Source organism: Desmodus rotundus, chromosome 4 (assembly GCF_022682495.2).
Source record: "Desmodus rotundus isolate HL8 chromosome 4, HLdesRot8A.1, whole genome shotgun sequence".
Taxonomy (NCBI): Eukaryota; Metazoa; Chordata; class Mammalia; order Chiroptera; family Phyllostomidae; genus Desmodus; species Desmodus rotundus.
In genome coordinates this window covers 48,992,419-49,019,640 of record NC_071390.1, presented here as the reverse complement: position 1 = coordinate 49,019,640, position 27,222 = coordinate 48,992,419, and the positions used below count along the sequence as shown (strand labels likewise).

The 27,222-nt window shown below is 54.8% G+C and overlaps 1 protein-coding gene across 1 annotated transcript in view; it reads right to left on the bottom strand.

The window, feature by feature from the left end:
- COL13A1 (collagen type XIII alpha 1 chain) overlaps nucleotides 1–27,222 on the bottom strand; it is a 105,856-nt gene that overhangs the window by 55,623 nt on the left and 23,011 nt on the right. The window contains exons 2-13 of the mRNA XM_053923437.2: nucleotides 25,477–25,484; nucleotides 23,205–23,231; nucleotides 20,396–20,431; nucleotides 17,393–17,419; nucleotides 16,113–16,163; nucleotides 8,942–8,977; nucleotides 8,128–8,154; nucleotides 7,238–7,264; nucleotides 2,956–2,982; nucleotides 2,833–2,859; nucleotides 1,942–1,968; nucleotides 19–78 (exon numbers count right to left, since the gene is read on the bottom strand). Coding sequence (XP_053779412.1) covers nucleotides 19–78; nucleotides 1,942–1,968; nucleotides 2,833–2,859; nucleotides 2,956–2,982; nucleotides 7,238–7,264; nucleotides 8,128–8,154; nucleotides 8,942–8,977; nucleotides 16,113–16,163; nucleotides 17,393–17,419; nucleotides 20,396–20,431; nucleotides 23,205–23,231; nucleotides 25,477–25,484 — 380 coding nt within the window. The remainder of the gene's footprint in view (nucleotides 1–18; nucleotides 79–1,941; nucleotides 1,969–2,832; nucleotides 2,860–2,955; nucleotides 2,983–7,237; nucleotides 7,265–8,127; nucleotides 8,155–8,941; nucleotides 8,978–16,112; nucleotides 16,164–17,392; nucleotides 17,420–20,395; nucleotides 20,432–23,204; nucleotides 23,232–25,476; nucleotides 25,485–27,222) is intronic.

The window sequence follows — 27,222 nt, the reverse complement described above, 5'->3', positions numbered from 1 at the left end:
GGAACAGGGCCCACAAACCTTCAGGGCAATGATCTGGGTGGAGTGCAGGGCTGCCAGCGAGCTGCTGCTTAGGCACTCCTGGTGCGGGAGGGGGAATGGAGGTGGTGAGACAGGCCAATGAGGGGAGTGAGTACCAGAGCCACAGGCACCAGCTCCCCTGCCCCACTCCCAGGGGACTCCACCCCCACCCCTTCTTCCCTCCCTGGAGGTGCTGCAGGCTGCACCAGATGCAGGGACCAGCCTGGCTCTCTTGGCGTCTTGTAAACCTAGAGACCTGCCACCCCACCATGCCCGCAAACCCCCCCAGAAAGCCAATAGCTCACTTGCGCTAGAACTCCCCTGCTTCCCTACTCACTTCCAAATAAACAGAAAGTGCCAGATGCTTTGCCCCGCCCACCAGCTGGGTCCCTAAACCCACTCATACCCCTGCCTGACCCACACTGCCATGGTCACAATGCCGTGTTTTGCTGCACCCTGTGGCAAAGGTGCTTCTGGAGCCTTCTCTCCCCTCCCTCTCCCTCTTCTTATGCTGGGCTTAGGGGCAGAGAGCCTTCTCCTCCCCTCCTCCTCCTCCGTTTACTCAGGACTGATGACACTGCCGGAGTGTCTGTGGTTGTGTTGTCTTTTGCACTGGGGGAAGCTGTCATTCTTTTGGGCAACATAACAATCCTGTGAGCCCATCGTTTCAAATAAACACAGCTGACCTTCTATTATTGTATCAGGATCAGGCTGGCCGGAACACCAGGGCCCCTACGTCCCTGGAGCACATGACACTGACAGGCCGGCTCTGCCTGCGCCGCTGCCGGACTGCGCCCCCTGCCCGGGCCCAGCCCAGCCTTGGCCTCAATGCCAATCCAGCTACTCATGTTCAAGGCTCCCTGAGGCCCCTCCCTGACCCAGGAACCCAGGGATCAGAGGCTGACTGGCAGGACCCTGTAGCAAGGCCCTCCTGGTGGCCTTCCGGAGCCTGGTGGACTCTGAGCCTGGCTTGTCTCCATTCCCTCATCCCCCTGCCTGGCAGGGGTGCACGGCCAGTGGGCCATGCCATGGGTGTGTTTCTGGGCACAATGAGGTCCATGAAAGGGGGATGGGTATCTTTAGATGCCCAGGTCTGAGAGTGGCAAGGCCGATCCGCACAACGAGGGGGATTTTCCAGGTCCGGGCTCTCTGGGCCTCTCGCTGGAGGAAGCAGTGCGCGCCGCAGCCCTCCCTGTCTGGAGGACGGCTGTGCTGTTGGTGCACTGTGTGCAGGGCCCTCACGGGCTGCCAGCAGGCTTTGGGCTTGCAGCCTGGGGTAGAGCCAGGCAAGGGAAGGGGCTGGGAGGGGGCTGGGGGGAGTGGGAGACCATCTTAGCCCTGTCTGAAAAGTGTCTTCTATCCTCCAAGAAACAAAGCAGAGACTTCACCCTTCGATTGATATGATCTGCCCCCAGTTACCCCTACCATTGAGGTTGGGTCATCTGTAATAACAACTAACCCGAAAGTTCCTCTGAATCAGCCAGGGAAGGCAGCCAAACATGCACACACAGTCACACACACTCACACACGCACACAAGGTAGGGATTCTGTCACAGACTCACAAAAGCCACCTGGCCTTACAGAGAAGGCGACGTACGGAGGAGAAGCAGCCGGCACTCGAAGTCGCATATACACACCTGCTGGGAGACTCGCAGCCCAGACAGCGCAGGGCAGAGACACAGACACGAGTGGCGGGTGAACACGAGTGCTGGAGACCGGCTCTGCACAAACACAGACTGACCACAAGGCACACTCCCGGGCCGGCACACGCACCGCCACCCCCACAGCCCCTGCTCTGGCTGCTGAGCACAGAGGGGCTGTACACTCCTGCTCCCAAGCTCTGTAGGTGCTGGGAGCTCCAGGGAGATGAGGCTGAGCTGGGGTCTGTGCCTCAGGACGGATCAGTTTTAGAGGTTCACTTACCCGGTGTGGGTACTCTCCACACTGACCCTGGATAAGAAAGGGAAAGAAAGGGGGTATTAGGCACTTGTTGGTGGGCAGTCCGTCAGGGGAGCACTCAGGACTTGGAGACGCACCACGTACATTCGTCACCCTACCAGCCCCGCTCTGGGCCTGGACTGAGCTCTCTGAGGCAGGGGAACTAATTTCCTCCCCCACCCTGGCTGGCCGCAGGGAAGAAACTCCCAAGGCCTGCCTGGGCGTGGCCCCCTGGAGCTTGGGGCAGGGCTCTGTGCGGTGCCCCGCTTGCCATGACCACAAGGTCAGGAGTTACGCTCCATGCCTGCCGTGGAAAGATTGAGGCTCCACCCAGCGTACCTGAAAAGGAGCCCTTGGATGGCAACGGCAGACAGCGGGGCAGACGTGGGCAACGAGGCCCCCAGAGACACCCTCTCTGAGCTGGGGGTGCCAGGTCCCTATACCATCTACCTGGGGCAAGCCCAGTGCAGAATCTCCATTAGAAATTCAGAGAGACAGAGAATGGGGGCCAAGAAGGGGGCCAGGCTAGTGGTTTACACACTGATACCTCAAAAATCCTAGAGGCTCATGGAGGGGGGTCAGGAAATACTGGGAGGCGGGGGGTGGCAGGTGGGAGGGGCTGAGAAAGAGACTGAGGAGGGCCAGACCTCAGGGCGTCGTCCCGGCCTCTGGCCCATCTGCCTCAAGAACAGAACGTGAGCCCGAGCAGCTTCCCTTTTCTCCAACACACCTCGGCACCATGGAGGGAGGACTCCATGGTTCTGCTGCTAAGAACTAAAGTTTGAAAATAGCCACTCTGGACCCCTTCCACCTGGTTTTTTAAAAAAATGTGCTCTACCTGAGATGAAAATTCTAGAAACCTGCCATCGGGCCTACCTTTTCTCCTTTTTCTCCTTGAGGTCCCTGTGAAGAGATGAAAATGAGAGTGTCAGAAACTAAAGCTACACACACAGTGGCCCAAAGCCTCTCTGCTGTGGGACATTAGGGGGAGGTACCAACCGGCTGTCCTCGGGGACCCGTCAGGCCCTGTGGGGAGGAAACGCACACTGGTCAGTGGGTGTACAGAAGGCAGGCAGACCAGAGACGTAGGCCTCGGTAGGGGTTGTGGCAGAAGCCAGGCCTCCAGGTGCTTTCAGAATGCCCGCAGTTGCGAAGGCTGGGCTCCAACACCAACGCCTGGCTTTCCTGTGCTCGAGGTGTTCCAGGGGGTGTGGTCTGTACACCATGTCTCAGCGTCTTCATGTCAGTGGGCAGTACTAGCTGCATTACTGTGCCCTGTCCCCACGTGCATGGCCGTGATGAAGAGTAGATGCCGTCCTTTGTTCATCCCTCCATCCACCATCCTTCAAATGCAGCCAGGAAGGGGCTGCATTTACATGTCTGGTGGGGCCCCGCCTCTGTGGACAGCCTACCTCACTCACACCCATCTACCTCCCTGTGGCTTTGGAGACACCTTTGGTGAAAGAGAGGGAGCAGGAAGCTAATGACTTAAGCCATGTCTTGGGCCCCTTGGAGGAACATAAGAGTTCTTGGGATTTCCTTCCAGGATGCCTTGTCAAACTTACAGGGCTGAGAAAGGAGCCTGAGTTCAGGGTGGACTCATGTTCTCTGAGGAGGACACAGCGTCCAGCTGGCTCTCAGAAGCCTGAGCTGAGGCCCCGTCAGGGAGGCTTCCTGGCTGGTGTGGAGTGAAGTGGGGGAGGACAAGCACTTCCTGTTTTGAGGACCCACTCTGAGGCTGGCATTCAGTATGTGCTGAGCTCACACCTGCCCTGGCCCATGAGAAAGGTGCTCACGTCAGCTCCATCTTGCAGGCAAGGTAAGGGAGACAAGACTCAGCAAGGGGTAGCATTGGGACGTGAGCCCAAGTTTGTCTGACCGTAGGGTCCAGCTGTGTCCAGTCTGCCACATTCTCTGAACTGGGCTAGACGTTGGGAGACAGGGCTTGGGCTTCTAGACTTGGCTAGAACCACAGGCAGTGCCCTAGCCATGGGGGCCTAAGGGCCCCTCCAGCCACCCTCCTGAGGGCCTGTGAGGACCCACCTACTGGACCCGTCTCTTTGGGGCTTGGAGAACTCAGGATCTGCAGGACAGTCCTTCTGAGTGGGAGATGAGCCTTCCCTTGACCATGACTGGCCAACCGGACACGCCACCCAACTGGGAAAGTCCCAGAAGGTTCATAAGAGGAGACAAGGGACCTTTGAGACAAGTGACCATGTGGCACCCCAGTCCATGTGGCTGACCAAGTGTTTAGTATCAAGTTCAGCAGAATATGATGCATCTGGTACAAGACTGCAGGTGAACAGGCCACGCTCTCTTGGGCAGAGAGAGGAGCTAGATGAGGGAGGGAGGGCCAGGGGCCAAGAAACCAACAAAGGCCTGGATTACACAGACGTGCAGGAGTGAGTCCAGGCATTCCGAATGGTGGCGGGTGGGACACTCGTGGTCCCCAGAGGTATTTGGTAGAACATACACAGTTTTATTTTGTTTAATTGCCAGCATTTAAGAGCAAGGGAAGCACAACAAAAAGCTGGAATTTAAGTCCCTTTTCAGTATTTCAAGGCCCAATAACACATGGCAACAATTAGCGCTAGCTGAAAGGCAGTTGCCCCTTAATTAATGCAGGTCATGGGTGATGTGCTGGCTAAGGAGCTTGTCCTGCTTCTGGTGTGCCACGCATGGTTCTAAGCACTTGGTGTGAATTAACTCTTCCAACCTTTAGGGCAGCCTTGTAAGTAGTGGGCTAAATTGTGGGTGGACTTCCCACTCTCCTTTACAGCATTTGTGAGACCCCTATCTTGTCTACATCCTACATCAAGTTCTCAGGGCTCCTGTGAGGTGGGTGGGACAGAGATAACCCCCTTTTGACAAGTGAGGACACGGGTTTAGCATATGAGGGTGAGCCCCAGCCCCCCATATTGGATGTCCATCTGGGGAGAAGAGAGTAGGAGACAGACAGATGATAAGCAGGCCAAGATAATTACGCCAGACAGAGTGTTGAATTAATAGCTCGGGGCCCCCGAGCCAAGTCAAACAGGAGTCTAACAGCTCTGTAGCCGTCGGATTTTGATGGATGACTATGAGGCAGATATGGGATCCCACTGCCTCACGCTGTGAGATCACACTGAGTGGGCTCATGAGAGACGGGACGGCCCCACCCTTCCCCTGAATTAGCTCTGACCCCTGACAGATGGGAGACTCATGGGTGGTTAAGTGGGCTGGGGCAGAGGGACTATAGGAAGAAGAGCCCCATAGAAGAAGGGTCCTTTCTTCCAAGATAAAAGGCCCTGGCAGCAGAAAGGAAGTGTGGTGAGGGGTAGGATCTCAGCACGTGGGTCCCAATCCCAGCTCCGTTACTTAGGAGCTGTGTATGTAGACTTGGGCAATACGCTCACTCAAACACTCTGTGCCTCGCTCCCACCTTTTGTGCGGTGGGAGTAACGAGTCATTATGAGGATTATGGAACAGTGTTAGTTGATAACCATCACTGCTACTTGTGAAGTGCCAAGACTGAACGTGGTAGCATCACGACACCAGGAAGGGGATGCCCCAAACTCCTTGCATCCAAACCCCTTATGCCTCGACCATGATGGTAACACGGAATTTTATTCCTGCCTTGGTCTACATTACTTCAGGCACGGGCACAACATACTTAGGAGCAGGGTAGGGGCAACAAGAAATACATTTGCAATCTACTTGTTGGGATGGAGAGGAAAGCTGGCTGGGGACCTGGATTCCAACACCAGCTCTTCCACCCACTACCTCCAGTGCCTCACTGCCTTTCTTCTGGTTCTGTGGATATTTGAAAGACGTGCCTGCCTCAGGGCCTTTGCACAAGATGTTCTCCCATGTCCCTCCCATCCCATTTTCTCTTAGTTAAATCCTCATCCTTCAGACCCTAGTTCAAGTTTCATTCTCCGGAATGCCTCTCTGACCCTCAGCCTGGGTGAAGTGCTGCTATACTGAGGTTTCTCAGGGTAACAAGCACTGCCTTTTCATAGCACTGATTACAAAGGCGATTTGTTAATATGCGAGTGAATATTTACATGTGTGTCTCCCCCACTACACTGGGAGCTGTGGGATGGCGAGGACAGTGTCTTCCTTACTCCTGTCTGTACCCCTAGCACCTGGCACTGTGCCAGCGTATTGTAGGTACTCCACAAAAATGTGTTACAGGAAGGAAGGAGGCAGGGAACAGGGAAGGAGAAAGGGAATTCAGGAGAGAGAAAGGCAATAAAATGTGGAGGGGAGGAATTCGAGAATACTTTGGATCCTGTTTTGGATGGCCCCTAGCTAGGTGACTTTAGGCAAATCACTCAGCCTCTCTGAGCTTCAATCTCCACAGCTGTCAAAGGGACACCAATGGGACCTGGAACACGGGGTCATGCTGAGGATTCAGTGAGCTAATCTATGTACAGTGCTTAGCCCCATGCCCACCAGACAGAAAGCCTTCATAAGTGTCAGCTGAGTCTGAGTCAAGTGGCCCGGCTGAGGTCCAGAGGGAGCTGAGTCACCAAGGGTCCCCGGCAAGTGGTTATCTGCCTCCCTCAGTGCTCTCACACCTGGCATGAACCAGGCTTGCCCACAGGAGGTGGCTGCTCACAATGTAGATGTGACCAACCTGGGAGGCAGGACAGCATCTCAGCCAGGGCTGGCCTATCTGCTCTTAATGGCCCCTCAGTCCCTCTGAGAACAGGCCCCTCCCCTGGAGTGGCTAGTCTCTGACAAGGGCAGACCTTTGCTTTCTGGAAGAAGTGGCCTGGGGGAGACTGCAGAGAGAGGAAATTCCTTTAAAAGGTTCTGCAGAGGCAAGAAGGGGCTGGAGGAAGATGAAGGCCTGTCTGCTTCTCCAAGGCTGCTTGGTGCCTGGTGGGGCAGCATCACCAGGAGTCCTGGGCCAGCCCAGAGGAGGGAGGGCATCAGGAAACCAGGCCGAGGACAGAGTGCTGGACAGGCTCCCTACGCCCCCAGTGTGAGTGCTAGATGTGAGTGCATCCCTGAGGGAGCACTAGCCTCTGACTCCGTGACATTGGCCAAGCGTGAATTCTCTCTGGACCCCCTTGCCTCGTTTTTCATGTGGAGAAGCCCCCTGCCCACCTCTCCTCCCTTCATTGATGTGAGGACCTAGGGGCGTGCATTGTGCACAGCTGGGGAGCGCTTTGGGGCAGCTACTTCCGCTGCCCCTGCTGGGCCTGTTTGCTGGGCAGTGCTTGGCTGTGGCCCGTGAGGTCCAAGCTGATCCCCCACCCCTTGAGGGAAGACAGGAAAGCTGGGATCTTACCATCTCCCCTTTTGGTCCGGGGTAGCCCTGGAAGGAAAAGAGCGTGAGTGCCAGGCACACTGTGTGCAAGCCGGAAGCCCCCTGTCCTGCCATGTGTGGCCCCTCCTTCCACCACCAGGTCCTGTGAGGGGAGTGGACGTGATCACCACAGCCGATTCACTGTGCTTAGCTCTGGTCTGCAGAGGGGGTGACCAGGTGGTGGCCAGGCCCCTCATGTGAGAGGATGTCAGCTGCTCAGGGGAGAAGAGAATGGGTGGGACTGGACTTGGCACTCACCACTTGGCACTTCCACTGTGGGGGGCAGCTCTGAGCGCACTGGAAGGTTGAGCTCTCCCCCAGCTCACTCCTTCCCAAGAGTGGGGGGTGGTCTCCTTTCCCCCATGAACATTTGTGTCTGGGGCCAAGTCACAAGAATTGAAATGAACAGAGAGAGAAGTTCAGGGTGGGGAAGCAGCCTCCGTACAGACTGGAACATGTGTGTGGGGTCTCAACCAGGATGTGAGACCCCAGGAGAATGGGAGGTGCAGGAGCAACAGTGGGGGAGAGTGCCCGGGCTCCTTTCAGAATTGGTTGTTGAGCCCTCTCTACCCAACCGCCTTCCAGGAGCGCCCCAGCATCGCCCAGTTCTAGGATGGCTCTTGCTCCCGATGTTGAAGGCCCACCCTGGAGGCTGTGGGCGTGTGCCCCGCGGAGGCCCACTGGGGCCAGGGCAACCCAGCCTAATGGCCCTCCTCCTTTCCCACTGGCAACGACTTTCTGCTCCCACAATGGTCATTCTACCTAAAGCTTCTTCCAAGGACTTGGGGTCTTGCAAAAGGACTGAGAGACCCCAGGTTAGTGACCTGGACCAAGTGGGAGGGTGGAGTCCTGGCCCAAGAGGGTCTACTCACCGGTTTTCCATCTAGCCCAATGGGACCCTGAAAGCAGAAAGAAGAGAGATGTAAAAGCCAAGCCTCCCAGGTCTCCTGCCGAAGAGGCAGCCTGGGGTCAAGGGTAAGTGTCCAACAGCTAGGGTTCAAGTGTCTGCTGGTTATGTGATCACAAGGAAGCCAGTTTCCCACCCTAAAATGGGGATGAGAATAATAGACCTTCCTCAAAGGGTCCTTGTGAGGAGTGAGGGATATGTCATCTACGAGATGCTCCGCATGAGGAGGACCTGGTGGGGGCTGTCACCATTGCTGCCACAGGCCTCTGTCTCACCCTGGGCAGAGAGTGGACAGTGTGCTCCTAGAAGTGAGAGCTGGCCAGCACCCAGGCCTGCAGAAAGGAGTACCAGCTGCTCCTCTGCCCTCCCTCTTAGAACCTGTCTTGGGCTCCCACCCAGGGGTCCCAGGACATCCAGAGAGCCACCTCCCAGACACCTCACTGCCTCCTCCAGGCAGAGCTCCTCTTAAGGCCAGGTCGGTGGAGGTTGCTTCCCTGCAGTGAGTCATCTGTTCCGCATTCCAGGGTCCTACCAAGGTTTACCAGCCTGTGACTTCACTCACCTGCTCCTGTCCTGCTGTCCCTTTATTTCCCCATCCTCACTTGCACTGTGAGCCCAACACTGAGCTCCTCTCCTCCCCATGAAAGGTTGTGTGAGAGGGTCCTTGCTGACCGGGGTTTGGAAGGGCAAGAGCAGCCTCAGGGTGGCCCCACATGAAGTTTACCCGCCAGGCCCAGGGGTCAAGACAGCCACAGCTAACCTCAGCTCTCCCCACTTACCGGAAATCCAGGAAAACCTCGAGTGCCCGGCTGACCCTGAAAAGAACGGAGAGGAGTGAGGAGGGTGCGAGGAGCTGAAACTAATCCTTAGTGCCCTGGTTCACCTTTGTTGCCAGAGGGGCCTGGTCTCCCTCCCACTCCTCTGTGATCATCCAGGGAAGACACTCCCCAGCGTGAGCCGGTTGTGAGGGAGGGTGAAGGCGCAAGTGGAGCATAAGGCATCTCCTCCCCGGACTGGGGGTTGGGGAGGGGAACGGAGATGGCCAGCATCCTTTGGGTCTTGCTGGGAAGTGGCCCCTCAGAGCTCCTTGTTTCAGTGGACACTCGGAACCTCGGCATGTAAACAGGGGATGGAGAGCGAGGACGTCGGGGACCCAGCCCGCAGCACACTGAACTCCTGAACCGTGGTTTTTATTTACACAGTCATTACTCATGGCCGCTTATCTAAGGACAGTTTGGATATCAGTGGCTATCAAAATTTGACCTTCGAGGTGTGTGTTTTTGGGTCAGAATGAGGTTGCTCACTTTCCTCTCAGCAGGCCTCTCTGAGTTGGGCAATTTTTGGATCCCCCCATCTTTGTGGGACAGATCAATTCATGCCCATTTTCCTGGGGGTGCAAAGGGCCACGTATAAGGTATTCAGGCGGTGGACTACAAGCAGGTTCGCTGGTTTATGGTCAATATTTAGGCAAAAGAGACGTGCTCGGGTTGGAAGCAGCATGACGCTGTGCAGGTCCGGACTGGGGAGGGCTGAGCAGGAGGTCAAGGGCAATGGAGAGCTAAGAAGCGTGAGTCCTGTCCCTCTCCTTCTCAAGAACCAGTACTGGCTCTCTTTTACTCACACTCCTTCATGGTCATCCTCAGTAGCGTCCTGATCTGCCGTTTCAGGCCCTTTCCTGCCTCATCTTCCCGTGTCCTCTTGGCTCCGGCACACTGGCTCAGGGGCCTTTCCCCAGACACACCACATCTTTCACCCGTTTGGCTCAGCTTGGAGTCGCCCCCGGCTGGAGATGGCCCAGCCTCTTCCCAGACGTGGGCTTTTTGATCTGGCTGCCTCTACCAACAATGGCTATGTGACTCTGAACAAGTTGTCCGATCTCTCTCTGCCTCAACTGCCTCATCTAGAGGATGGGGACAACTGGACAGCCTCATAGGGTCATTGAATTACATTCCGTTATGCTTGCAAAGCCCTTTGAAAAGGTAGCCGCCCTCATCAGATGTCTGTTGGGTTGAACAGAACCTAGGAGCACCAAAATAAAGCAAGATTGCTTTGGGGCCCAATATCTCTTAGGACTCAAGGAGGCTTGTCCTTGCCAAGCAATAGTTTCAGAATCCAACCCTAACCAGAGGAAGATTTCTCTGGATCCATCTGCTGTGCACCTCAAACATCTCTGGGCTGGTTTAGTCCTTCTCAGGACCAAAAGCTGTGGCCACAGTGCTCAGGGGACATGGCTGGCTGAGATGTGGACCCTGCTGCCAGGGTGGGCGCACTGGCCAGGCGGGTAGTATCCTGCTGGCTCAGGATGGGCTTGTGGCAGGCATCCAAAAGGGCCAGAGGGAAGAGATGCCGCTAGTATATCAGAAGGGCCCCCAGCTTCTCTCCTGCCAAGGATAAGTGATGCTAAGAATAGCACCAAGGAGAAAACCCAGAAACAGTGCAATGTAACCTCTGAAACCTGCTACTGTAAACTTTCGACTTCTCTGAACACTGAGATGCCTGGAGGAAAGGTCAGGAGGAGAGGACTCCAAGAAGCGTCTTCAAGTCCCACTCGGGCTCATGTTTCCATGGTAGAGGTAATCATACGGTTTGCTAATTACAGAGCCTGCCCTGGTAGCAGGAGGCATCTCTCCAGCCCAAAGCCGAATGCAGGGCTAACTAAGACTTTTTCAGGGATCTTGGCAAGAATGTTGTCATTGACCAAATGGAAACTCGGACTCTACCTCCTGGAGAGTTTGGGCCTGGGTAAGGCACTTGGAGAGGCTTGGAACTGGATTTTAATTTACAACAAATTCTACGCTGAGGTTGGACATCCTTTCCAATGTTTACTGCCGGTCCTATTTATTTGTGAACAGCCTGTTTGTATTCTTTAGCAATATTTTCTACTCGGTTGTTTGCCTTTTTCCTATGGATTTGAGCAAAGCTCTCTGTCAAGCACAGTAACTCTCGGATAATCATGTGTGTTGCAGACATTCTGTCCAATTGGCTGTCTTGTTTGTGATGTATTTTGTGCCATGTGGAAGTTTTACATTTATGTTGACAAACCTATCAATCTTTTCCCATGGCTTCTGGGTTTAATGCTGTGTTTTAAGGGCCTTCCCAAGTTAAAAAATATAAAATGTTTGCTCATGCTTTGTTCTTGTATTTTAGGGTTTCATGTTTTATATCTAAGTATTTTACTTATTTGAAATTTATTCTGATATAGCAAGTGAGGTAGATATTCATCAATCTATTTTTCTCTTTTTATTGTGAAATCAAGCCTTTATCACAGACCAATTTCCAAGATGCATTTGGCTTTATTTCTGGCCTCCCCATTCTGTTTTATGTGCTGTTATAATTGCTCTGTTTTTATGACACATAATGATAAATAATACAACAACTAGTCCCCTCTTCACTATTCCCCTTACACTATTTTTCAGAATTTCCCTGACATCCTCACAAACATCTTTTCCAAGTTCACTTGAATTAAGATCATATTAAAATTATGGATTGTAGATTTGTAGATTAATATGATATCCTTCTGAAGGAGAATGAGGGAAATAAGCTTTACACTGCTCTCTGAAATCTCTTCCCTTAACTCAAAGCCAGGGTGGAGAGGGGGCCCCGTGGACCCCTGATATTTGGAAGTGAGCCCTGTATCTGTCTACTCTCCCCTACCTTCTTCCTGCCTACTGCTGGTGCAGGGTAACAACATGGACAGACAGAATGTTCTGGCTGGAGCGAGCCTACTGGAAACCCTGCCTTCCCTGCTAGCTGACTCCAGAGAGAGGCTCAGCCACGTCTCTGCCCAGACCCTGCCTCGTTCTACCTCCCTCTCTCCAAGTCAGTGCTATCTTTCTCAGAAGACTCTGTGCTGCTAAGTGTTTAATCACTGGCTGGGGTGGGGGTGGGGGAGAGGCCTGCTTTGTACAGCGTTTGCCAATTTCTGTGGTGTAAATACTCCCACCATGGCTGATTTCAAGCTACAAATGTGACATCGTTGAACACAAAGTTGGGAGGGGTATGAGCAACTGGCCCCCGAGAGCCAGGGTGACCAGCTCAGTACACACCCCCTGAACTCCAGCAGCAAACAGAGGCCCACTCCCCTTGGATGTTACAAGGACATATTAAATTCATTATGTTCAGATTGAACTCACCTCCCCCAGGAAAATCTGCTCTTCCCTCTGGGGAAGGCACCCCCATCCACTCTGTTACCAAGTCAGAAATATGAGATCGTCTTGGACTCCTTCTCCCTTGACCCCCATTTTTATCACCACTACTTTCCATCAATTCCACCTTCAAAACAGCTCGCCAGCCCTGCACTCCCACCGGCCCCAGTGGCTGTGCTCCAGGCCACGGTTTGATTATTGCAGGTGCCTTCCAGCTAGGCCCCCACCTGCAGCCTCTTCTATACATTCTCCATGCTAGAGCAGGGCAATCAGGGCACCTTTTTACACTGCCAGTCTGATCTTGTCCCTCCTCCACCAAACACAACCCAAGGGCTCTCCACTGTCCTCAGGAGAAAGTCGGGACTCCCGAATGAACGTTGTGTCCAGGTCCTTCATGATCAGATCCTTGCTGCCTCACCAGTCTCGCCCCTGCTTGGCTCTGTAAAGAACTTCCCCATTTCCCCAGTAGTTTACAGGAAGCCTTCCTGCCTCAGAGAATCAGTGCTCCCCCCCAGTCTGGTACCTGAGTAACCTCTGCTCACCCTTGATCACAATTTAGTTATGCCTTCCTCCCAGAAGCCTTCCGTGCCTGCCTCCACCCCAGGTCTGGTGCCTCCTCCTGTCCCCATAGCTCCTTCACCGCCCCAGGCTGAGCACTGACGGCTGCCATTGTAATCACTGCTGCATTGCTGGTCTCTTTGCCAAGAGGTAAGCAAGCTGCAGTCAGATTTTCCTCTTCTCCTAGTACCTAGCATGCAGGAGGTGCCTAACAAATACTAATGGAATAAGTATACCAAGAAACACTCACCACATGTATCAACTTGATGGGGCTGTCCCCTTGTAAACAAGGGCTGCAAGCTCAGGGATCTCCTCCTGGCCCCTGTACAGAAGCTGGGGGCCTCAGGGAGGGACTGAGCTCCCTTTGTGATGGGGGCATTTCCAAGGCTGGCAGGTGGCCTTTCCAGTGCCTGCTGGGCCAGCCAGCCTCTCGAGGCCCCAGCCTCCCCCTCAGTTTAAAGGGACAACCGCTCCAGCATCTTGCCTCATTACGACATGAACCATCCTTCTCAGAAGTGCCTAGTTGGTTCTCCTTTTGCTCAGACCACTTATGAAACTCTAAGAGAGGAGGCAGGTGGCCCCTGAGAGCAGCTAGGCTGGTTCTTATCAGCAGAATGTATGCTGGGCCCTTCTGGGCTGAGCTGAAAGTCACATGGTCCCATCATCCCCTGCCACAGAGGGCTTGCCCACTTGACCTCTACCTTTTAATGAAAAACGACCCCTTTGCCTTCCCCTGCCCTGCTCTCACCAACTCCAGGTAGCTTCTGGGAAGGAGCTGATGGGGTTGCCCTGCTACCTAGTGAGTACTCAGCAGGGATGGGTGATGCCATCTGGGTGATGGTCACCCGCACAGGCCAAAGTCGGAGGACGCTGGGCTTGGTCAAGCTTCCTTGTGCCTCACCTAGCACCACACAGCACCAATAAGGAGAACCTTTTTTTCTCCTGTTAAGGCAAATAACCTTTTAAACAATAGAGCTTAAAACATAGAAGGCAGTGTTGGGGAAAGAATGCTGGCTGTGGACTGACCTGGTCTGACCCAAACTCCAGCACCGACCAGCGAGGAGACCACAGGCAGGCTATGAAACTGTTTCCATCCCTGTGAAACGGACTGCCGGGCCTGCCTCCCAGCTTTGTTGGGAGGGATGAAGGAGACTGGTGCATGGGAAAGCTCCGTGAGGCGGGTGCTAGGTGCCCAGGAGACAGAAATCATCGCTGTTACCTGGACTGAAGGTACTTTCACCATTGGAATCAAATCCACTATGGGAGTTGTGTTCCTGATTAGGCTTATGATGCTGAGGCAGGCCACTGCCCCGAGCATGTTCTCCAGAAGTGAGGCCTTTTCTACGACTTGTAGGCGGCCCGTTGACAAGATGCTGCTGAAAGATGCTGCTCAGAGAGTGTCAGAGCAACAACTCGGTCGACCCAATGGGATGTCTGTGGTGAGATCAGGAGGCAGACAGAGATGGTGGTCACCTTTGTGTCACTCCATGTCCTCCTAATAGGCCCGTCCCAGGCACCTTACGGTTATAACCTGGAGGTCTGTCCTTCTCTGTAACCTTCCCATATCCTGGTCACTCCCTGACTGAGCACCACCTTTGTCAGGAACAGTTGGGCGCAGGGCATCCATGCTGTGGCTCCCCCAATACACAAAGAGGCTTCCAGCCCTGTGCAGGCTGTGGCCATGTGAGCCTAGAGTCACAGGGACCCTACCTATGCTATCTGGTGGGCTGCTATAGCAGCAGGGCCCCAAGTGAAGACTCTGAGCCACGCAGCCCGGCGAAGAGATCAAATCCCAGCGTGACTACATTCCAGAGTTTGACCTGGGGCCAGTTACTCAACTTCTCTGTGCCTCGCTTTTCTCCTCTATAAAGTAGAGATGGAAATGGTACCTGCCTGTGGGACTCCTGTGAAGATTGGGTTACTACATGGAACGGGTCTTAGGAGACTGCCTGCCCCAAAGTAAGCGCCAAGTATCAGCCCTTAGCATTATCCTTGTGGGCTGGGCTAGAGGAAGCCTTGCTGAGAAGGTGTGTCTACACGGCCCAGGACCCTTCAAGCCCTGACTCCAGCCCGAACCCTGACCTGACTGCCAGCCTTTGGCTCCCCTGTCTGAACTTCCTCAGTCTTCAAGCAGGGAAATTGGCTCCACCTCTCAGCTCTCACCATAGCCCCTCCCTGGCTAGTTCCTCACGACACCCTCCATTGGACTTAGCAATTCCCTCTCTGATCCCTCTCCTTAGAGGGTGGGCAGTCTAAGACTGTGGCTTCCCATTGGCTCTCTCCACTGAAGGAGAAGAATGGCAGGCAGAGCTTCATCCACCCATTGGGCTAGCCTCAGTCTCCCAGAAGCTGTTACCTGGAAAGAAGGTGGTGCTCCCCTCACTCTCTCGTCATAAATAGCAGGTCAGGAAAAGCACATCGCAAAACATTGCGATGGTGGCCTGCTGCTGTGGTGGAAGCCCCGAATGCCAGGGGCCTGGGTTCTGATCCTGCCCTAGCCTCTATGTGTGGGACCCTGGCCAAATCCTTTCCCCTCTTGGGACCTCAGTTTCCCTTTCTCAAAGGGCTATGCTAGACCATTGTGGAGGTCCTTTGCACACTGACATTTGGTGATTTTATTGAAGCCCTGTGGTTCAGGCACTCTGAGAAAAACAGCCAGTCCTCCTTCCCACAGTCACAGTATCTTCCCCCATCATCACCCACGTCACCCTTCCGGTCCCTAAAATGCATATCTGATGGAATCATCTCTGATTTTCCCAAGCCCCCCAGCCACTGGGAGGAGGAACTAAGACATAGGACCCAGGCTGAGCACAAAAGGAGCCTTTGAGGGTGAGTGGTGGATCTGGCGTCTGCCAGGACCGGGAGTGGGTGTCGGATCAGGGAGTCTGGACCTGGGTATTTGCTCCATGGGCTTCCAGAAACATGGCTTGTCCCCTGGAAAGCTGGAGCAATCCCTCTAGACGGGAGTGGGCACTTGCTTCCCTCTGCCTGTAAGCAGTAGGGCCACCTTGAAGCTGCTGCAGCTTCGTGGCTAGAGGGTAGGCCCTTGCACACCCTCCCAGCAGGCTGTAATTTAGGTATATTTAGTCGGGTCACTCTCGTTAACATCAACACAGCACTGAGGCCTGGCCTGGCAACCACATCACATGTGGTATCTGCCACACCCAGAGGCGAAGCTTCCACCCCAAGCCCTTTTCAGTAACTCACCCATCCCACCTACCCCCCCAGAAGAGCAAAAACCACTTACAGGGGGGCCGCGGGGACCGATGATGGACATCCCGGAATCTCCTGGGGCCCCCTATGGAAGAGAGAGAGGAGAGGGATAGGGAGCGAGGGGCAGGGGCAGGAGGGGAGAGGGGCGGGAAAAGAAGAATCAAAGGGAGGGGCTGGCAGGTGGGGAAGGAGAGGCATGAGAAGGTGGGGTGCAAGGCAGAGGTGGAGGACAGAGGGGCCAGGGGATGCAGAGGAGGAGGGAAGATCAAGGGACAGGAGGCACATGGGAGATGAATGAGACATCCAGAAAAGATTGAGAAGGGCAGCAGGGAAGCAGGAGGAATAAAGCAAGAAGAGATATAGCAAAAGCAGATGTGGAGATGAAGGAAAGAGAGTGGGGGGACCTCGGACCGGGAAGCAGGAAGAAGAGGATTCAGCGCAGTGATGGGTGAGAGGGTGGCACAGGGCGGGGGGCGGGGGAGGGAGGGACAGAGGTGGGGACACAGCTCAGCCATGGCTGCTCAGGCTCCAGAGGCCTCTCCCCACAGCCCTGCCCAGGACACTCTCGAACCTGCCCCAGCCCCAGCCCCAGCCAAGTTTCAGCCCCCTAGGTCTTCTTCCCCACCCCCATCCTCAAATACCCATGTGGTTGCACTCCCTGCACCTGGTGAACAGCGAGTGGCCTGCCCCATGGACGGAGCTGCTGAAAATAGAGGGTGGGGACGAGACACACGTGTGCTGTGTGGGCCCAGCAACCCTGAGCCTGAAGGCTGGAGCTGCCGGGAACTTCCTCGTCCTGGTTTCAGAGTGATACTGAGGGGTTAGGTTTGGGCCAGAATTTGGTGGGGAGGGGAAATGGAGGAGGATGAAGGGTGCATGGAATAGAGATGGAGGTGAGAGGTGACACTCTGACAGAAGGGCCCAGCCTGTGCCCTGCTGGGAGGAAGGCAGCATGCTGTGTCCCACACAAAACAGCGACTGGCACGCTCCTTGCCTCAGGGAAGGGTGACTGCCTAAGGCTCAGAATCAGAGCTCCGAGGACATAGGCAGCCTCAGCAGGCCAGGAAGACCCACTCAGCCAGCAAGGCCAGAGCCTTAGCCCAGGAACCCCAAGACCCTGCCTGATGGTGTGGAAGCTATTAGGAAACTGGGCCATGAGAGGCTGGGAGCACACAGCAGGCCTAGCTGGCAGCTCTGCTTAGCCCGTACGCCAGCAGGAGGGCTGAGCTGGGGGCCTCGGAAAGGCCCCCAGGAGTCCACAGGGGTGGAAGCGAAGGCTGGGGCGGAAGGACAGAGGGGAAAGTGTGGACTCACCTTCTCACCTGGTTGGCCCTTTATTCCCTGGGGCAGCCACATGCAACACGGGGTGCAGGGAAGTGAGAGAGGGAGAGAAAAAAGAAAGGATGAGAGAGAGGCGCACACACAAGAATCTGTGTTGGCGGCACAACCACCAAACAAAAGGAATCACCGTGAAACAAGAAACAAAACAAAACACAGATGCTGACACATGACAGGTCCCACATCCAGCAAGCATAGGGTGTGGATGGCTGTCGCCTCACCCTTCGGTCTGGACCCAGCCAGCCACTCCAGGTAACCGAGAGAACAGTGGCAGGGGCCTTACGAGGCCTTCTCCAAGTGTGTGTGTGGTGTGTGTGTGTGTGTGTATGCATGTGTGCGTGAGAGAGAGGGAGAGAGACAGAGAGAGAAGGGGAACCCACCCAGGTCAGAAAATCTGCCCGAAAGCCATGGCCGCCGCTAGGGGGCCATCCAAGGTGGAGGCAGGCATGGGGAGACTTTCCCAAGCACTGCATTATAAGGTGGGATCTAGTTGGTACGAAGGTCCAGCTGAGCACCAAGCACAAAGCTTTGCCAAGCTAGACACACCAGGAGTCCTTAGGGCTGGCCAGGCGGGAGAGGGGCTGGAGGAATGTGGAGGGACAGATAGTAGGACACACACATCTGGGAGGATGGAAGATGGAGGATGGATCTGGGATGCAGAGGAAAATGGGTAATTGCCCAGGGTCCCTGTAACCATAGTGACCAGTGGACAGACCGCCCCAATCAACCCTAATCCACAGAAGCCAGTGGCGCCACCCCTGGTGAACCACAGGAACAACTCAGGCATTTCACACCCACTGGCCACCCCAGTTCTTATCGGGTGGCTTATGTCAGGACTACTACTGGGCAGCCAAATGGGTGCATTGCCACATCTGAGATAGCACAAGCAGCATGAAACCCGCAGCTTGAAAACTGCTTTGTGTGGAAGGAAAAGGGAGACCTCCCGTGGCTCGCCCTCCTGTCCCACCGCTGTGGGCCCGAGCTAGGCTCAGACGGATACTTGCTGGGCGAAACAGTCCACAGGGCCCGAGAAGGAGGGCAGGAGGGGCAGCAGTGGGGGGCAGGCCTGGAGGGGCTGCTTTGCATTTTTCAACCTGCCTTCAGCCTGGTAGCTGCACTCAGAGTAGAGTTTCCCGAAGCTTACCTGTTAGGGGCAAAGAGTCTGGAGTCTGACAGTCAGCTTGGGTAGAAAACCCAACTCCACCCCAAACTTGGGCTGACTGAGTTTCAACATGCCCAGCAATATGGCGGGATCGTGGAGGGCTACAGTGGAGAACGTGCAGGGCTCAGGCCCGCCCACGGCCAGCCCCCGAGAAAGGCTGGCTGAATGCTGTTTCCTTGCTCTACACAGAGAGGGACCCAGTGACAGTTTGGGGGACTCTGTGTTTGGAGTCGGAGAACTGCAGGACAGAGACAGGGTCAGGCAGGAATTCCACGGCACTGTGGCCTTGGAACTGGTGGGACAGCCTCACGTGGAGTGGCGCAGGGCTTCCAGCCTCCGTGTCTTGACAGATAGCCCTTGGGTGGGCCCTGGGGAGCTCAAAGCTCTGTGACACGGAACACTTGCTCTGACCCTCTGCAATGTCCCAGGTCCTGACCAGGTACTGTGGCTTCACCGTAAGGATCAGACCCTCTACAGAGCCATGAAGCCAGTGTTGGGGAGGGGAAGCAGCTTTGCAGGGTCAAGGGCATAGGTCTGGAGTCAGGATGCCTGGATTCGAGTCCTCGATCAGCCACTCCCTGGCCATGTGACCGCCGGAAAGACACTTAACATGTGAGCCTCCATTTTCTCATCTGAAAGATGGGGTGGGAACTGTGCCCACCTCCTGCAGTTCTTGTGAGGCCGAATGAGCTGATGTGTGTAAGGCTCTTAGCACAATGCCAGCACGCAGTTAGCACTCTCAAGTGTTAGCTATGGTCTGGATGCCTTTTCCCTGACACCAGGCTCACACGCGCAAGCAAACTCACACAAGGATGCCGTGCCCAGGCCTAAAGCCAAGCAGCCCGGGAGGTGAGGTTATGAGGAAAAGCATGTGAGTGACATGAAAAGATGGCATAGGGGTAACCGGGGGGTACCTGGGAGCCAGGACAAAGGTCGAGGCTGATGGCAGGTGGGGAGTTAGGGGTCAGACAGGGTGGTGGTGAGGCTGGCGTATGGCCATCACTGCCTTAGGCTGCCAGCCTGTGTCTCTCCTGCCCTTTCTAGCCCCTCAGAGGCTGGGAGCCTCCAGGACAATTCCTAGCACAGGACCCCCAGGCCCAGTGTCAGCCTTCCCATTCCTGACAGACCCATGCCCTGTCCAACATTCTTGTTTCTCTTTAGCCATCTTAATTTTTCAGCAAGAGATGTTAAATGTTTGGACTCCCAGCCTCCTGGTGAGGATCTGAAAGTGCTACCTGGGGTGAACCCCGCCTCCATCCCCTTCTAGTTTCTGTCTAAGGAAGATGCCTCCAGAAGCTGGCTCTACCACGGTTTCCACAGAGCGTCAGCGGCTGCAGTTCTCACCATCTTTTGCTGCTCTTGCTGGGGTTGTAGGGGGGCTGGGTGGGGGCTGGGTGGGGGCATGGGGTGGCCGCAGGGGCAGCTATAAATCTGATGGTGAGCAGCCAGCCTCAGGGAAGGAGTGGGTGTGAGCCCTCTCAATGTCAAGAAGAATTCGGGCCTCACCCTGCCCTCCCAGTAGGTGATTGGCAAAGAGCTTTATTCATGCTTTTTCTTGGATTTTTCCTTTGACATGGCAGCTTTCTGGAGGGCAAAGCCATATGGCAAGATCGGAAGGGTTGAAATAAAACATCTTCTCTTCTCCTGGCCTGTGCCTCTCTGAAGCTGACTTCAGTGAGGGAAGAGGGAGGGCCAAATCCCCCATTTTCCCTCTTTCCCTGGTGGGGGTAGACAACACCTTGACATGGCTTGGAGGACAGGCTAGCATGGAGAAGCAAGCAATGGCCACCCAAGCAGGGAAAAATGTACCAACTCACCACACGTCCAGGCATCCCAATGGCACCTTTGTCCCCCTGATGAAGGAGGCAGAGACAATTAGATGTGGCTGGAGTAGGGCCAGCATGGGAAGGGTCCCATGGGCTGGCTGAGCACCCAAGACTGTTTTGCACGGGCAGTGGGGCCAATGCCCAGGCATCGTGTGAGTGAACTTGCCCATTGGGCCCCACAGACTGTTTGGCGGGCAGCCACCCCTATTGCTGTCTGCACTCGGGCATGGTGCTGCGGTAAGAGCTCAAATGTGGGAGTCTGGTCCCCAGCTGGGGCCTCAGTTTCCCTACGGGTTCCATAGGGGCCTAAGGCTCTTCCTCCCTCAGACTTCTGTTGTTGCAATCCATTCCAGCTACAGCCAGAATGTACCACATCCTTGTCACGCTCAACTTTAAGGCACAGAGTCAGGTGAGTGGCAGCTCCCGTGTGACAGGTGAATCACTTCCCTAGGTCTGTCTTTGCCAAAGCCGGGGAGCAGTGCCCACACTCCCTGGCTGAGGTGGCTACAGACAGAGCCCTTCCACACACCCCTCCTCACAGCCACCCCCAGTACCAACAGGAAGGACCGTGACCCATGTGGATGCAGCCGCATCACGAGTTTCAGCTGCTCAGAGGGAAAGCTTTGTTTTGTAGCCAGGGGTTACATCTTCTCACTCTGGAAATCCGCTTATTAAGTTTTGTTCCTCCCCTTTTGGTAGAAAATATTTTTTTGCAATTATACATGTGCAGACATCATAAATTCTGGGGTGGGCCTGGGGTTTACTGAGAGCCTGGAAGGCTGGAAAGCAGTGGGGGCTGAAAATCAGAGACTGTTTTTCCTGCTGGGCAGGTGAGAGCTGGGCTTGTGGACTCTCTTGAAGGGTGTGGGCATTTCTGGGGTGACTCTGTGTCTGCTGACCTTACTGAGACAAAGTCTGGAGGGACAATTAGCATCCCAAGAAAGATGTGGGTGCACCAGCAAGTGGCAACTGGCTCTGAAATTAGGCTCTTGTGACATGTACCTTGTCAAGACCAAGGGTGTCTTTAGTAAAACGTTCTTGGCTGTGTGGCAGGGTAGCAGCATTGGCTATAAGACTGGATGTGTTTCCTTAACCTCCCTGAGCACCTGCACCTCTGTCGTGGGGCCGCGGGGAGGCTGCCCTGAGGTGACGTCTCTGGAGCGCTTATTCCCGGCGCCTGCCTCCTGGGGCGTGTTGTGTAAATGGCATCTACAGGTAGCAAGCCCAGCGGGCAAGTGAATCCTGTAAGTGTGTTTGTACTTCACACACTTTGAATTTCCCAACAAGGGGCCAGCATCAGCAAATCCTTCGCGGTCACTCCCAGGTCCCTTCATGCAGAAGCATGAGCGGGACCATGGCCTGCGGATCCGCGGCCCTTGCTGCTGCGGACACCAGGCCCACTGAACGTCGGGTGTGACATGCCTACGGCCCACTCACTCCTGGGCTTTTGAATGATATTGCAGGATGTGTGTTTGGGTTTCTTCTCATTTCGTTTGAAAAACTAATGTTCTTTGCAGTCCCGGCCATAAAATGCTCAGGTTTGGGCCGGGCGTGGACGGCCGAAGACTGGAAACTGTGTGCAGCAGTCCTTGCTCTGTGACTTGCCCCCAAATGCTTTTTAAAGATGGATGTTGTCAGAAAAAAACAAAGTCTGCCCACGTTTCCCCCCAGTCATCTGATTTTTTTCCCTCCTTGGGTTTCATGGGTCCCACTCACCCACCCTCCTCTGGCTTGGGGCTTGGGCTTACTGGGAGCATTCCCATTTCCAAGGCTAAATATTCTCCCACATGCATTTCATTAAGAAAGTCACTGCTAGACATGAATTCTAGAAGCTGTTGGATTAGTCACGAGGTTACAGTAGAATTCATGTCCAAAGAGGGGTATCTGGGGTAGGAGGGGGTGCACAAAGGATGTGTGATTCAGGGCACACGACACAGGGAGAGAAGGACTGCTGGTGCCAGCCCTGGATCACAGGCCACACCTCACCTCGGCCCTCTGGCAGGCTACAGCATCCTGCCTGAGTCCCTCCCCATCCCAGGGCCCACAGTATCCAGCATTCAATGCATATTTGCCCCAGGCTGTACCTCACAGAGCAACCAATGTCTTCAAAGACTTTAAAGATGGTTCTCGGAGAACAAACCACAGGAAACAGCAGTATGGGATGGGGTATAACACGGGCTTCCAAGAGGTTTACAATGGAAGCATGGACAATTGGACAAGGTATTTTACCTCTCTGGGTCTCAGTTTTCTCGTCTATAAAATGGGCACAATGATACCCATTTCACTGAGTCATTGAACAAATCACATGTATGAAGAGTGACTGGCATAGTGCCTGGCACGGATTAAGGTCTCCATAAGAGGTGGCTATTACTATTGCTTCTACTTTTATTTCAAAGCCCCCGTGGTTACTTGGTATGGCCTCTCTAGCTTTCAGAAATGGTAACTGGGGGGAAACAAAGTTTTTGAGCTTGCTCTCCCCAGAGGGCATAGGGTAAAGCAGAGACAGTGGTCTAAATCTAAGTTAGTGTGCAGAAGGATGCCCCTTCCGGGCCTCCATTATAGGGCCATCTGTCTGAAGTCGGTCCAGCATTGGAGGGGCCTGCATGCTGTCATCTGCCTGCCTGAGGCCCTGGGAAGGTATGCAGGAGCCTGCCCCTCAGCTGTGGGTTAGAGAAGCTAGAGAGAGGCCTCTCACCCAAGTACACCTGGGGGAAAGCAGCCACCCAAACTTGCCAGTCCTTGGACTGGGAACGAGCATGTGAGAGAGATTGGGAAGGAAGAAGAAATAAAAGCTACTTACCGGGAGGCCAGGTCTTCCCATAGGACCCTGAAATGAAGGGGGAGAAGGAAGCTTACAAAGGTACGAGTACTGTAACGCCCGACGGTGCCACACCACCCAGCCGGCGACGTGACCCATGTGTGCTCCATGGGTCTGTTATGTCATGAACACAGTGCAGGGAGGGCCTCGGTCACATTCAAGGGTCACATTCAACCAGTGCTGACAGCTGGACATCATGTACTCCCCTATATCCCTCCAGAGAAAAAGACATCCCTACTTCCCTTAGTCATCTGTTCCAGTCTCACAGTTTCCATAATTAAGAAATGCTCTCTTACATCTAGCACAGGCATGGCCAACAGATGTCAGTGTGAGTGTGGGCCCCAATGGACTACCCAAAGCAGTATGTTAAAAAGCCTCCGAATCGATTAGCAATGTCTGCCATGGGCGAGAGGAGCTGGGCAGTGGTGGCTACACGTTTTGTACCACTTAAGTGATTCCTGCTGCTACTTAAAGCCACGCTCCACGGCTGTGTGCTCTAGGCACCAGCAGTCCTTGTGCTCTCAGGAGCCTGGGACTTCCAACTGGAGGACAGAGCCGCCGCAGGAGGTGGTTCCTGAGACACAACCGGAGGGCAGCAGACAGGCATTGCGACGCGTTGCCATCTCCTTGTCCCTCACCTCTGGCCAACGGCGTTCTTTCTTTGCAGAAGCAGAGAGAACAGGGCTAGAGGGTGCTTCCCAACGTTGTCAGCTTCCCATTTCCTCCTCCTCCTGCCTTGTGGTCTCAGCCACAGTTAAAAGGTTCAGGACTGAGCATGTGGGAAAGCTACTTGGGCTCCTCCGTGTCACTTGATGACTCTGGCGGTGGCCAGGTGGGCAGGGGTTGTAAGGAGAGACTCAGCTGCAACCCCTCTCATCTGCTCCTGCACTGCAGAGCCCACGGGAGTGGCAGCACCCGCTCTGGCTGGGAACAGTCCCGAGGAGAGGTCAGCAGAAGCTCTCAGGACGCTGCAGGGACCCAGAGCTGAGCTGCTGGGGTGGCCCAGCAGCCCAGCTGTGGGCAGAAGTGTGTGGGGGAGGTTCCAGGAGTGGGGGAGGTGAGGGCTCTTTTTGGCTTTGTCAAAAAAAGAAGGAAAAACCAGCCCATTTCCAGCAGGTGGTCTGTCGAAGTTTCCTATGGCGGAGTTTATTTTGGAAGATTGATGACAGGAATTGAGATCTGACATCCAAGACATGTCATGATAAATCATCCCCCTCCTTCCAGGGAGTTTCCTCCCTTTCTGTAACTCAGCAGGCAGGGAGCTGGGCAGCACCGTCAGCGGCTCGGTGCGCTGCTCCCAACACACGGGGAAGAGTAAACAACGTCTTCCTGCAGATTGGGCCGACTGCTCTCGCAGGTACGGGTCAGGAGGGAACAGCTATGGAGCTGCCTCCTCGGGGCAGGGATGAAACCCGGCTGCTTTCAGCAACCTTGAGAAAGATCTGATGCCGAGGGCTGGGCTCTTTCAACTTCAGTCTGCAGCTGCCCCTGCAACCTCTGGGGCTTTTGTTGGGATATCAAATGCTGTCCTCAAGAAGACACGCTCCTGTTCTCTGGATCTATTACTACGGGGCCAGTCTCCCTGAATGCTTCTCAGGTTCTCTGGCAATGACTTGGCTCCCTGCCCCGCCCCGGGCCTTAGGGTGAGGCCAGGGGAAGGAGCGGCGGAGCACTGCCTATAATTTGTGTTGTCTCCTAATCGAACAGGCCAACACCATTGTCTTAACAACAACAACAACAACAACAACAACAACAGTCACGCCACCATCACTGGCCCAAAGCGACTTGGCTAGAATGGAGCTGCCAGCACGGCTGTGTGGGCATCACGTCCTTGGGGCCAGTCCACACTCAGAGCCGTCACTGACCTGCTTGCTGAATGGGCAGGAGGCTTTCCAAGGACCAAACCTGAGTTGACATTATCTCTTTCTTCTTTTTAATACCTGGTGCTCCTTTCACTCCAGTTCTTTGAGGGACAAAGGAGCTGGACTAACAATGGGGCATGGCAGCCTTTCAGATTGAAATTGGGGCCTGCTTTAGGGGCAGCCATCGTCTGGCCCTGGAGGGGGGCAGAGCTGCGTGGAAAGCAAGCAGTCCAGTTCCTCACGCCAAGGATCTGCAGGGACCCTGCAGGCTCTGCAGGGTGTAGGGGCTCCCCTGGAAGACAGTGGTCAGTCCCCCCTCCCAGGGCCCAGTTACCAGCAGGGAGCAAGGCCTTTCAGATGTGTGAGACCAGGCTGCGGCTGGAGTTACTTACAGGAGGTCCTGGAAAAGAGAGAAAGTGCCAGGGTCAGTGTCGCTGGTGAAAGTTTGGGGAGGGCTGCCTTAGAAGCAGCGTCCAAGAATTCTTCGGCGGAGGGGTTTCCATCTGGTCTTCAAAGTTTGTATTTTCCTGGCCCACTTTCACCAATGTAATCTCTTCTCCCTTTATTTCATCTCCAAATTTTCATTATTGGATGAGAAATCCAGAGGTCTGGGCCCCAGGTGCAGCCCTGCTGAGACCCCGACTTCCTGAACAGCCCCTTCCACGCCTCAGCTGCCCGACCCACGAAATGGGTTCCACGGGATGTGCCTGAGCTCGGGTACACAGTTGCTTGGCGGGACATGGGGCAGTGGGCACCAAGGGCCATTGCAAAAGGTCAAAAGCATAAGGGAACCTAAAGCGATTACAATTATTAGCTCGCTCATCCTCCTCTCCACGCTCCCACTAAACACAACGGAAAACAAGAGGGAAGCAGCAGGGGTGGAAGGAGGCTTCTCATTCGGTTCCCTGCTTGACGTCTATCGGCCTGTCCTAGTTTCTGTTAAGATGTGAGCCAGACGTTGCTTTTCTGCCCTCCTGGTTCTACTGCCCACTACCTTTTTCTCACCACCCACCTCTGTGCTCCGGCCCCACCCTCCCTCCACACCCCTCTCTTTCCTTTCCTTTTCCCTCCCCTCCCCTCCCCTTTCCTTCTCTTCTCTTTTCTCCTAGTTGTGCCCACTTGCCTCCCTCCCTCCCACAGGCCTCAGCAATAGCCCTATCTCATTACTGACAAAGGCCAAGAATTACAAATTCAAATCCTCCGCCAAAGCGGGCAGAAGGATGGGTGGGGAAGGAAGGTAGAGAAAAGCATCCATGGAAAGATAGTGAACTTGAAGGCATTTCTGCAGAACATGAGTCATGAAATCCCTGGGGCCTGTGGGATTCCCAGCTGGGCCTGGTGAGCCTGCCCAACCCCTGGCGACCTGGCTGCGTTAACACAGCTGCTACTTCAGTTGCTTCTTTTATGCTTGGCCAATAAAGACTCCTTATGTTTCCCCTTGCTCCTCACGTTCCCAAAGCCGGCTTCCTTCTCTCCACCTTTATGTGCCAGCTTCTCTGTCCTGGTCCCCATCCAGGAGGAAACAGCCTCTTTGATGCTGGCCTCTGTCAAGCCATTATATTAAGGGGGAACAAAAAAAGGCCAAGAGGTGCAGTGATTGGGTGAGGGGGCCCTAGCCACCAGCTCACAGGCTTACAGAATAGCGGCAGGGGTGAGGTGGAGGGGAGCACCTGGGACCTATTAGGCTGAGGGGCAGGGAAATGTCACCCAGAATCTGAAAATATCCCCCTAGTACAGCTTGCCAGAGGGGCCAGCCCTGCTGGGAAGCCTGCACCTCCTGGCAGAGGGAAATGTCCTTATGGGAAGCAGGCTGGGGACGAAGTTCAGCCCACGGCAATTTTTGGATGGTTTAGCCACATGGAGGGCAGATGCCCCACACCCTCTGGCCCTGACAGGCCCTGGCTCTCAGTGCTGCAGGCTCTGGGGGAGTCCCTGGTGATGTAGCAGAGCTCCGGGGACAGCCCTGCCTGCTGTTAGCAGCCTCGGCTGCACGAATATTACCAGATGTAGCGGGGCAACCGATAGGGGATTTGGCGCTCCGCCAGGTCCCAGGAAAGCAACTTGCTCAGTCCACCCCTGAGTGATGTAAATTCTCCTGAAGATTTCAAGGGTTTTTATATTACCACCACCATCATCAC